General features: G+C 45.3%; 1 protein-coding gene across 3 annotated transcripts in view; it reads right to left on the reverse strand.

The window, feature by feature from the left end:
- gse1b (Gse1 coiled-coil protein b) overlaps positions 1–12,284 on the reverse strand; it is a 145,467-nt gene that overhangs the window by 1,602 nt on the left and 131,581 nt on the right. For 2 of the 3 annotated variants that reach the window (XM_087792918.1, XM_087792917.1), the window contains exons 4-16: positions 10,898–11,106; positions 6,872–7,038; positions 5,904–6,107; positions 5,544–5,711; positions 5,108–5,466; positions 4,707–5,037; positions 2,760–3,355; positions 2,570–2,682; positions 2,164–2,428; positions 1,733–1,846; positions 1,210–1,584; positions 645–965; positions 453–556 (exon numbers count right to left, since the gene is read on the reverse strand). In XM_087792918.1, the coding sequence (XP_087649044.1) occupies positions 453–556; positions 645–965; positions 1,210–1,584; positions 1,733–1,846; positions 2,164–2,428; positions 2,570–2,682; positions 2,760–3,355; positions 4,707–5,037; positions 5,108–5,466; positions 5,544–5,711; positions 5,904–6,107; positions 6,872–7,038; positions 10,898–11,106 (3,326 nt within the window). The remainder of the gene's footprint in view (positions 1–452; positions 557–644; positions 966–1,209; positions 1,585–1,732; positions 1,847–2,163; positions 2,429–2,569; positions 2,683–2,759; positions 3,356–4,706; positions 5,038–5,107; positions 5,467–5,543; positions 5,712–5,903; positions 6,108–6,871; positions 7,039–10,897; positions 11,107–12,284) is intronic. The other variant, XM_087792919.1, reaches the window with a different exon arrangement.

The following is a 12,284-nucleotide window of genomic DNA, read 5'->3' on the forward strand; positions in this document are numbered from 1 at the left end:
ATCCATCCTTAAATAACTCTGAGGTTAGGAACGCTCAGTTTATTATGGTGGTGTGTAGCTACAATTGAAAACTATTAGAAAGTCAGAAGCTTGATGAAGCGTTATCCTCACTGAGTTCAGCAGGTGGTGCCGACACAGTTTGTAAACATAATTCAAACATTAGAAATAGGCTTGGAGCTAGAAGAGCCGTTTGTGTGCGGCCTTGTTTACGGTTCCATTATTTGTAGGCTGTATTTTGCCTTTATTTGGTTCATAAATCACAAGATCAATCATTTTTAACTTTCATCAGGTCTACTGGTCGATGGACTTTCTCACAAACAAGAGTAATTAGAGTTGATCTCAGTAGTACGTCCATATTTTATTGAAGTCTGAAGAGGTTTGCTCACATAATCACGCTTAAAGCTTGTTTTATTGAACAATCTCTTCAAAGTTGTGAGTGAACCTTGACTTACCCCCATGTTGTGAGACAGCTGCTCAGCCGTCAGACTGAGGTTGTAGTTTTGAGCTTCAAGTCTTCGGCACTGACTCTGCAATACTTGTCGCTCCAAACTTTGCTCTGTGAGGGAAAACAAACATTAAAGACCTGTTGCTCCGACCGTCTAGTGGCCGACAATTATAACTACAACTCCCACAAATCTTCTTACCTTCTATAAATTCCTGATAAGCTTCAAATATCGACTCAATCCCCTGCCACTTGGAAGCGGGGGTGTCCTCTTCTTCATCCTCCTCCTCGTCTTCCTCGCCATCTGGACCTGAAAGGTCGTCCCTCGTCCCTGAGGCTTCCCGGTGGGGCGGAGCAGGGAAGTGCTGGCCGTTGGGCTGAGGGCGAGTGTGTGCGAGCGGGTTTGGGAAAGTCTGCGTGTTCAAGTGAGACTGTGGCGGCCGCCCGGGGGCGCTCTGGAGCTCTGGAATGTTGTAATGGACCGAGGACTCCTGCGGCGTGTCCGACATGCCTGAAGCTCCACCTGAAGAGAAGACGGATTTGACCATGACACTTAGCCATACCATACTTTAATAATCTCCATAGAGAAATCTCACAGAGAAATTCACAAGACTGAATAAAAGTGAATTCTAAATACGATTTATTTGCACTTTGTTTTTATAAATCTATCGTCTGCTGTGTACTGGAAACCCATTTTTTAAAAGTCTATCTAATCCAATCTATTGATCTTAACCACTGTAGATTCAGCTGATGTTGTCTCTTGGTACCTTTATGCTTCTGCAGAGCCTTCTGAGTGGACTGCAGCACAGACTCGTGGAACTGTTGGGCGAATTCCTCCGGCGTGAAAGTCTCCCAAGCTTTGGTGCGTCCATTCATACTGTGATGACCCTCTTTCGCCTGCAGGGGGAGCGGTGGCCGCAAGCTGTTCAGCAGGCTGGAGCTCCTCTTGGAGACGTGTCCCTCTCCCGGCCCCCGGGCCTTGTCTGGGTGGACAGCTGGTGATGGGGGTTCCTTTGGTCTTAAAGTGTCCCCGAGGGGCTTGGGGTGGCCATTGGGGGACGAGGAGCAGCGTGAGGAGGGGCTCTGCGCTCTGACGCCAGGCTGGTCTTCAGGTTCAGAGGGAGGCTGAGATAACACCGAGTCTGCAATGATGGGGACACATGCGAGTCACGACGAGGTCGCCACAGAACGAGTGTTTGAACCAGTGATGGACGTCACATGACAGTACTAACACAGACAGAGTGGCGGCTAGAGAGAGCTTTTGCTCGCATGCATTAGCATATTTCTCACCGGAGGTCTGTGCCGCAGGGCTTTTACACAGCGGATGAGGGGCATGTCTGATGGTATCCAAGGTTACGCTCTTCTCTCTGATGGCCTGTAGCAGCTCCACCACCCTCTCATTATCTATAAATAAATGAGAAGCAGATTCAGACCTGAGCTGTAGCTCAGGGAGGGGAATAGAGGGTGGTGAAGCACTGCCCTCTGCTGGCAGCCAGCAGTACTTCTCATATAGAGAGGTCAAATTAATAAGCCATGTTTTTAAAAAATGAATCTCCTTGACTGAATAAAAGATTTTAGATTTTGGCGGGATACAAGTATGAAAATAATAACTTTTAAAATAAGTAAGTAATAAGTAAGTAAGTCATTTATATTTATAGAGTGCTTTTCAGACCAGGGTCTGTTTTTACAGGGTAAATGTCGCTCAACGTGTTTTGTCGTACCTTTCCGCTGCTGCATGGTGACGTGGGACAGTCTAAACGTGGTGAGAAAGCGTTTCTTGTCCTCCAGCTCTGGCGCTCGGTTCATCTCTTCAGGAGTGAAGCGTGTGCTGAGTTGAGGAGGGGGAGGAGTGCGTTTGGATTGCGAGGATGTTGGCGAGGGGCTGCGCTCCCTGAGCATCCTCCTTCTTTTGCGTCTCTTTTGCTGCACCAGCTCGTCCCGCCGACTGACAGTGGTCAAACCAAACATCCCCAGGAAGTCCAGTTTCTGTTGAAGAAGCCACGTAAACATACAGTTACATTTAGTCACCAAATACAGGTGTGTGTGTGTGTGTGTGTGTGTGTGTGTGTGTGTGTGTGTGTGTGTGTGTGTCTGTGTGTGTGTGTGCAGGAGTGTTCGGATGTGTACCTCTGAGGATTCAAGCAGCTTGAGGGGCGGCTGCTCTGCTACTCTCCTGAGATGTGCACGCACTTCCTCCTCGTCACTTTCATCGTACGAGTCGTCCAGCTCGTAGTAGTAACCTACAGCGAAGAAGCAAGGCAGGGTTGAAAATGACCTTTGCTGCACCTGGAGGTCACTGAGGAAAGTAAAGACGTACCTTTCTCTCTGGCCTCCCTCTTCCTCTTCTCTTCCAGGTCTAGCTTACTGACGGGCATCCGGTGCTGCTGAAGGACCTCGTCATAGATCAACATCGTGTCTGGAGCCATTCCCGATGAAGATACCTGTCCCATCCCTGATCCTAGGACGACGGCGCCCCCTGTGTGTCTGCTGTGGCTTTTCAGTCCAGAGTTGCTCTTCATGGCTCCGTCCAGCTCATACTGGCTGGACAGAGACAGGGAGGACCGGTGCTGGTTGAAGAAGGAGTGTGTGGATTTCTCCAGGTCAGCCAAGAACGTGCTGGACTCGGAGACGTTAGCAGGTCCTCTGTGCTGCGTGTCCCTCCTCCTGAGCCCGTCCTCGTACTTTGAGGGTCCCATGGACACCCGACTCAGCTCGTAGTGTCCCATCCCCGAGGACTCTTGGTTACGTTTAGACTCTGAGGTGGTGTCGATGAGAGATGCAGGGTTCCAGAGGGTGGTGGGAGGAGGCGGGTGGTGTTCACGTGGTGGCTGCTGAGGCTTTGGGGAAATGAGTGGAGGAGGGGCTCCCAGGTGAGGGTGGACATCCCGGCTGACCTGCTCATGAAGGATTTGTCTGTAAAACACAGCATAAGACAGGTTCAAAAGTGTGCTAAAGGTCACATGACCACTGAGACTTTTACTGGACCTTTGAGGATTGTTTAAAATGACTTGTGATCAGATTATATTTCAACGTTTAGCAGTTCAATGTGGATTGAAGAAGGTTTTAATAGTTTGTCATCCAGTCGTACGGCTTCTCACTGCTGCAGCCAGCTACTTTAAAAAACTAGAGTCTATGTGTGAAACTGAAAATATATTTTTTTTAAAGGAAAGAGCGGAAACGTCATGCCTCAGAGTCATGAGTTTGTGTCCAGAAGCTCCGATTTTGAGACCGACTTTGAGGGAAATTGGGTCATTGATTATTAGACAGAGATTATTGGATTAACAATACGCTTACACAATGAAAATTAAGGATTTACAACTGACTTACTTAAACATAAAGCTGATGACTATTGAACTCTCCTAAACAACTCTGGCAACAGAGCAACAACAACGCACTCAACAGCTTCGTGTTGTAAATGTCTGTGAGTCAAGTCGAGCTTTATCTGCAGCTCAGGAGTGCTCAATACAGCACCCGACGGACGCTTGTACCTCTGCTGTCCATCACTTCAGCCCCTGAATCACATATGACACAAACACTGATACAAAGGAGGCTAAGCCAGAGACTTATGCTGTGCAAGGATGAGAGGATTAGCCGGGTATTAGCTGGTGTGCATCTTAGCCACCCCGCCTGCCTCAACCAACAGAAAGTAGTCATCGTTGGGAGAAGTTTGGTTCAGAAGCTAGCCACAGTGCTGCAAATGTCTAGCATCAATAATCCTGCTTGTGAGTTTATGACTCAGTCACGACTTCTAGATAAGGATTCATGAAAGATGATGCCAAAACTGTCAGACAGGTGAGCACAGCTACACTTCCAATAAACTAGATTAACACAAACTTTCTCATTTTTCCATAAAACGGCCGACTTCCCTTCTTTGTCAAGAGCAGAGTCAAACTCCAGCAGAGAAAGAAAAGATGCATTTCAAGCTTGACGTGTGAAGTGTTAAAGCTGTGTTTATAAGCAGATGCTTGCTAGCATAGGTGTCGACAATTGTACACAGACCCGTTAACCACAACAATAAGAATTATTCCCCAAATAACACAAAGTCTGTTATGATACAATTTATATTTAGTATATATTTTAGAGAAAAAAAATACAATATATTTTTTTGTTGCAAAACATTGCTTAAAACAAAAATAATAAAAAGCTTTTTTGAGCACATGAAAGTCTACAGCATTGTAAACAAGCCTGATCCAAATAAGGTTTGTAAACTTTGCTGGAGAAGTTGAAGAATGCATGTACCGACATGATATTAGGCAAACTTTACCTATTGGGGTCGAGCCGGTGATCTGACACGTCGACGCTCCGTCCCAAGTCCAGGTGCTGGTCCAGAACCTGCTGGCGGAATTCCGACACCTGGTACTGACGGTCTTCTTTCTCTTGACGCAGCTTGCGCTGCCGTGCCATCCACCTCTCCTCCTCATTCGCCCTCTGAGCCATCAACGACGACGAGAGTCCGGCTCCGATGGCGCCGGGTCCCATGTACAGGCCGTGGCTCGAGATGAGACCCGGAATTGTGTGATGCGATTGTACCATTGTGGAGTGGTGTCCGGGAGGGACGGGTTTGGGGGCCGGTAGGGCGGGCTCTTTGGTTTTCTCTGTGGAGGGTAAGAGATGTCAGTGTCAATACTAATGCTTGAGGTGAAGGCTGTCGGGGGAAGAACCTACCAGCCCGGTTCGGAGTGAGTCTCTCAGGCTTGCTGCGGTCGTCCTGACTCCTCATGGCATGAAGCTCAGCCAAATAGTGACTCTCCATAGCTTTGGATGCCTGCAACTCCTTTTCCCTCTGAGCTCGCTCTTTCTGCCTCTCCAACTCCTTCTCTCTTTCTCTCTCCTTCTCTCGTTCCCTCTCGCGTTCCCTTTCCCGCTCACGCTCCCGCTCTCTCTCCAGCTCCCTCTCACGCTCTCGTTCTCGCTCTCGTTCACGCTCCCTTTCCTTTTCCCTCTCTGCTTCGCGTTCCCTCTCCTTTTCCCGTTCCCTTTCTCGCTCCCTTTCGCGCTGCCGCAGCTCATCCTCCAGCTGGAGCCTGGATAGACCAAGAGGAGAGAGAAAAGGTCAAATCAGAACGAAACTTGAGGAGAAGGCTTTGAAAAGAAGCCTTACCTTTCAGACTGCAGAGCGGACAGGGACGGGTGTGTGAAGTCGCCAGGGTAGCGCACACCTGGTAGGTGCATGTGAACTGCAGAGGGGTGAATGGGGGGTAAAGCTCCCCCTCCTGGCAGTGGATAGAAAGGTGACCTCATTGCAGAGAGGCAGAATGGATCATCCATCCTGGGGGATCGGGAAAAAAAGAGAGAGGAAAAAGGTGAAACCTCTGTGATGTCAATCTATCCAATGTCCACAGTATCTCTCCTCCACCGACCCACACAAACAATCTTACTTGACTACTAAATCAGTGCACTTTCAACATAACTTGACTTTAAACTGCACGTGACCTTGTGCTACTGAATCATGGACTCGCACCTGTACGGCGTGAAGGACGGGTGTGGCAGGTAGCCGGGATGGTAGTACGCTGCTGCTGCTGCAGCTGCTGTGGCTGGATCCAGTCCCAGCGGCAACGATGGCATCCTCAGAGCGTCCTCGGCTGTAGCGTACGGCCTGAAGCCCCGCAGATATTCCTCTGGCACGTGACCCGGAGGGACAACGTTGGGTAACTGTCTGGACAGACTGATCGACAAATATTTTCTTTAGCACCTCATGCACTGCTGAAAAAAATCCTCTGAATGATCAATTCTAGGTTTTATGATCAAATAAAAACCTCCAAATTCATGTTAAAGAATAGTAGTACTTCATGATGATTAATAACTACCCAAATGACTGCTAATATCATGAATTAGTAGTTGATTCAAGGGTAATATCTCTTGTTATAAATAAACACTTGTAAACACTCTGGCCTCTTATTCAAACATGACCTCTTGTATTTATCTTAATGTATTAACCTTTACCTTTTCTCTACCTTCTTCTTTTACCATTCTCCTACAAGCTTACTCCAAAAATCTTTTGCTTTCAAAGACAATTTGACTATTTCATGGGATTAAAAATGGATTATTCAGTAATGTGACACGTTTACTCTTGTATTGTACAGGTGAACCTTTGTTAAAAGGCATAACGACAGAAGTAAGGAAGCTCAGGTTCTTTTCTGGCAGAGGAACTTCGGTATAAATGTCTAAATAGTTCCGGTGATTTAAAATCTGCATGTCTGCGACACCAAGACTGTCAATTAAGGGTTAGAATCCAGCTGGCAATTGCTTTTATCCATACAATGTACATACAATACTAGTCTCTGTTGTTAATATACTGTTACTATCACAATATGAATAGAGCTAACGTCTTCTGTGGTGCTTCATTATCAAAGTGAGCACTGGTAACCGAGTGAGTTTCTGACTCAAATAAAAAGTGTCTGGAGTCTTGAATATCAAAAAAAGACTCACTTGAGATGCTGAAATCGTGAATCCTGCATGACAGCACTGGGGGCGAGACCGAAGGCATAGGGGTTTCCCAGGAGATGTGCAGGGACAGAGGGGCCACCCTTCTCCTGTTGGAGGGTCCCCTCTGCACCCAGACGTTCCCTGCTGGCCCCTCGAGGCCCTGAGTCAGCCTGGAGAGATAGAGAGAGAGAGTCTTGGTCATTGTTCAGGAGAACCTCTGACCGTCACGCTTGTCACTGTGCATGGAAGCTCCTGTGAGCTGGAGGACACGAGGAAAAAAGAGGCCTGTTTATGTTGTCTCTGCTTCCCCCTTTCGCTCCCAGAACCTTGGGCGCTTTCATCGGCTTCCTCACACATTCCTACCGTAAAAATGCTACACCGTCGTCTCCCAGGAGTTACGGCCGCACAAAGGATGCAGTCAAATATTGTCCACCGTCATCGTGTGACAGTGACTTTTTTTTTCATTCTGGATTGTTTGATAATCCGAGACAACAATGAAGCGTCTGGACCAGACCAGAGCCATGTGGGTCCCTTTTCACTCCCTGGACTGTTGCATCCATATGTTGATATTTTAACATATACTTCAAACATCTTTTGGTAATGGTAATAAGTCCCAAGGCCATAGCTATTATAAAACCAAGTCATTATTAAGACAAAAACATTATTTCTCACTCAATGAGAAATACGATTTTGATGATTTTGATATTAAAAACATTTACTTTATTATTTGGTTGACAAATGTGAATTTGAATTAGTATTTGGTGCCAATGTGAAACATGCATCATATAACGCTTCATCAGTTTTGTTTCTTGAAATCTTGACACAAACCAGTTTCAAAGATAGCCTGAGTTAATGATGAGCTTTTGTTGGTTGTTTTGAAACCTATTTATCCTAATACCAACCAAGTCTTGATCTCTCAGGTGGTTCTCTGTGAATCTTGTTGTTGTGTGAAGTCTTTGTTCGATAGTGTCACTGTGGATTGAGCAACTGAGAGCAGTTATAATGCCAAAGGGAGAGAGATGAAGTAAGGACTGAAGGGGGGGTAGAAGGATGTTTCTTTATGGACTTCTCTGTAGCTTTTACAATGTGCAACTTGTCCACACTGGGACTTGTCCAACTTCCGACAGTGGGAGTACGAGAACAATTTGGTGAACGCCTGCCAACAGATGCAGTGGTGGTGTGAGTTAAGCAAGGAACCATTTAGACAAGGTTGATGGAATGAGGCTGGACATGGAGGGTTTGGAGAAGTCGGTTGTTTGGTCCAGTGAATTAACCTCTGGCCGGCTGGGACCTGAGAAAGACCTTCCAGCAGCGGCAGAACCTTCTGCTCCTTCTGATAAACAACAGTGCAGATAAAACAAATCCCATTTTACCGAGCCATTACCTCCTGCACTGCAGCTGATGACCCATGCCGACACACACCCCATGACATCTATTCTGAAATAATGTTCAGACTCCCCACAAACTCTCACAACTGCAGAAGAGCTTTGTAGTTTACTTTGACAGTTTCGGCAGTTGTTTGTGACGCTCCAGCTCACAGCCAAGTTCTCTCAACGCTCCTACCCTCATTACAGCCCACCCGTCCTCCATATTATCCGCTTTACAAGCGGAAAGAGGCGAGCGCAGCCCCTTCCTATCATCAGCTGTCCAGAATGGAGGCCTTGTTTGAGAATGAGTCGATATCTGGAGAAGTTGACGTCATTCCATGTCATATATATAAATAGATTTCGCAATACTTAATTTGTTTTCATTTTTTTTTCATATTTACATTTTTATGTGATTACCTTGTCATCATACACACATATATACACACATATGTTTATATATATATATATATATATATATATATATATATATATTTACATTTGTAAGGATATATATTTACATTTTAATTTCTGACTTTTCAGTTCGCCAAACAACAGGCCGATTCCTTGTCAGCGCGACACAATACAACAGAAACATGCCATATACACACCCAGGAGCAAAAACACTCAGACTCAAAGACTCATCCATTTGCCTCCATCTTCCCCTGTGAGAGTGGGGGCCTGGTAACCTCCAGAGAGGGAGGGAGACCCCGTGCATTGTTGAGCGCTCGTTTACGTCCCTCAGATGGAGCCATGAATCCAAATTGCCAATTAAAAAGCAATTACAGGCAGCAGCGGGAGCAGACTCCTGCAGTCATTAAAGCAAAATGCCAACGCACCAAACCCCTCCCTCCTCCAGGGGGGAAGATGAAGACACAAATCAAAGCTTCCAACACTCAGAGATGGACACAGCAACAGGCAAATTCTACAGGGGTCCAGAGATCAACTAGAAGAAAAGCTTCTCAGAAGAGTTTTTCTCTGATTAACTAACTGTATTAACCCAGTTGAAATTAAATCTTAAATAGATTGAATGAGCATAAATATGAGTCTAGTTTACCTCACAATACTTTAATTCATAATTCGTTATACCAACTTTATAGGAAACATGATCAAAATGTTAATGTTTGAGTCATTAAATAGCCTTCTAAGTTGATCAATTCACCATCTATCATGTATTGCATGTATTTTAGCAAAAACAGTTGCAATTCATCAAAATAAAACATTTTGTTTTAGAAAAAAGCTCTCAACAAAAATGTATAACTCTTGTATAAACAAAGAGAAGAAATGTATACTCAAATATGCTGCAGTGATAGCATCTTGTTCAAGCAATTCAATGATCTAATTTATAAACCTACACAGACTTATTTTATAATTGCATTGAAGCGTCATTTATTTCTATATGTAAATAAATATAACTGTTGATAAATGGTTTCTGATACTATATTAATACTGATAAATACTGAGCTGATAAAGTTTTATAAAGCATTGTTCTCCTATTCACACCAGCTATGGACCTATATTTTACCCCGAGGTCCTGAGGCAGCCAGAGCCATCAAACCCATGACCCCTTTAATCCTGGCTCGCACACACACACACACACACACACACACACACACACACACACACACACACACACACACACACACACACACACACACACACACACACACACACACACACACACACACACACACACACACACACACACACACACACACACACACACACACACACACACACACACACACACACACAGGTGTGTGGTTGTTTGCTGTGAGTGAGGGTCACAGAAAGGTCAGGAGGAGAGGACAATAGAATGAATGAACCTTGCTCCCTGACCTCCTTGCACACCCGTCCCTATAGATTCGACCAAGTGTTCCAGAGAGCTTCCCCAAGAAGCCAAGTGCTGTTCATAACCATGTGCTTGGCCTTCACCATTAGCCCTGAGCTGCGATAAGAAGGCTTAAAGCAAGGCCATAATCCATAATCCACTCCTTATCAAAGCAAGCAGCTCTCGCTCGCTCGCTCTCCACACTACAGAGAAGGTGTTAGGCCGACAGAGCAGTGATGCACTTGACTGCTGGACATGAGGTTGTGGGGGTTAGGAGGGCAAAGCCAGGGGAACGGTGGGGGGTGGGGGTAGTCCAAGGCCAATAGGGCATAGAAGGAGGGGGTCTGGAGGGGCACAGATGTTAGCTGCCGTTGAGGCTGTCACCCGATGTCCCAGTGGCAGCTGGCATTGTTTAACGCATGAAGCATCTTGTGTGGGGGTGAGAGGGCTCAGGCAGACACTCACTGCCCCACCAGCGATGTCAAATGTGCATATGTCCAGTGCACGCTGCAACACTAAGGGTTAGAGGCCGGACACAAAATCCAATAATCTCCTTTCAGAGCCCATTAGAGTGTTTGTACAAGCTGGCCATCTCAAGAAGCAACTCAACACTTCAACACATGACAAGAACAGAGCGCATCCTTCCACAGAACACTTGTGGCCAGATGGTCTTAGAAAATGTATTTGCGCAGTCTATACGTAAAGTGAAAAATAAGTCAGATATTCTTTTACTTTCCTTTTTAGGTTTTTATTTTAATAATGTCAAATTCAAAACCCAGTGGACCATAAATAACTTGGTAAATGGTGTTTGAGTTGATGTGGTTTAATCCTCACCTGGCGTCCCTCTGTTCTCCACAGCCCGTTGCTGGTCTTGGTTGGAGCAATGGTGACTACAGGTGGAGTGTTTGGCACGCTGTGTCCCACAGGGGGAACCAGAACAGAGCCTGGACCGAGCGGACCTCTCTTGGGTGTGCTGACCGGAGAGCTGTGGTTGGTGGCTGGCGAAGACACAGGAGAGGACTCACTGCTGATGGAGGACGCAGCTGCAGGGAGATGGAGAGACAGAATTAGCTCACGGTCAAGAAAAAATATGCAGATAATCGATGGAGCTAAATTAACGGTCGTGTCCTGCAGGAGATTTACAGATGTGATGTACCAGGCTAGATTTAACCTTTAGTGTCTGCTGAAATGGATCAGGAGGCACGCAGCCTTGACGGGAAGGAGACATAACTCAGAGCGGCTAAAAATGACTCTTCAATAAATACACATAAATCTTTTCTTTGTATAGCTCAACGACAACAAGAGCAGGAATGCTAAAAGTCATTCGTTTAATAAAAACTCCTTTTTTACAGGGACATTTTAAATGTTTCGTGGACAACAAAACAAAAATATATTGCAGATTCAGAATTTTGTTTAAACTTAGATTTATAATGGAAATCAGTGGACATTCAAACACCTTCAGTCAAATTATTTCCTTCTTTAACACCAACATTGGTTCTTTCAATGGAATCAATCAAAAACAAACAACGGTGGACTATTAAAAGAAGCCATTTACAAACTTAACTCATTACAAAGTTGAAAATAATAAATTGTTTCATTTAACACACACGCACATACAAAGATAATAGCCAAGAAGTCAAAAGCTGTAATGAATCAATAAATAATGAATACAAATACGTTTAAATAAAATGAACTAAAAGAAGAAATCTGTCAAAAAAAAAAGAGCAGAAACAAGGTACATTATTAGCACCTAAACAACAACTTGATGTTGTGAGCTGCTTGAACTGTGCTTTATTAATGCGACCATGAGGTTTTCGTTATACGACACAGCACTGTCTCTATCGCTTGTGTCCACCACCGTTTCCTGTCTCTTTCTGGTTCTGCTGATAAACAGTGGGTTTTCTGAAACTGTCAATTCGGGTCGCAATCGTGAGAGTGGTCCGCGGTGCTGGTGCGAAGACTGTAGCACTCATGGCCTCGCTGTTCTCTCTGCAAAAGCACAAACCTCAAATTTGTTTCTGATCTATACTTACTTCAAAGTTGTCACCATCTAAGACATACTTTGGCTTCCATGACAACAACAAAACAAACCACATGAGTTGGCGAAGAAAGCATTGGCTGGTTTTAACACCTAAAGGTGCTAGAAGAATAAGTGGGTGTGCAGGGGAAAGAGTAACTCAACCACTTGATGCGGATTACTCCACATGTAATGGTTCCTCTA

Source organism: Callionymus lyra, chromosome 6 (assembly GCF_982586985.1).
Source record: "Callionymus lyra chromosome 6, fCalLyr1.hap1.1, whole genome shotgun sequence".
Lineage (NCBI taxonomy): Eukaryota > Metazoa > Chordata > Actinopteri > Syngnathiformes > Callionymidae > Callionymus > Callionymus lyra.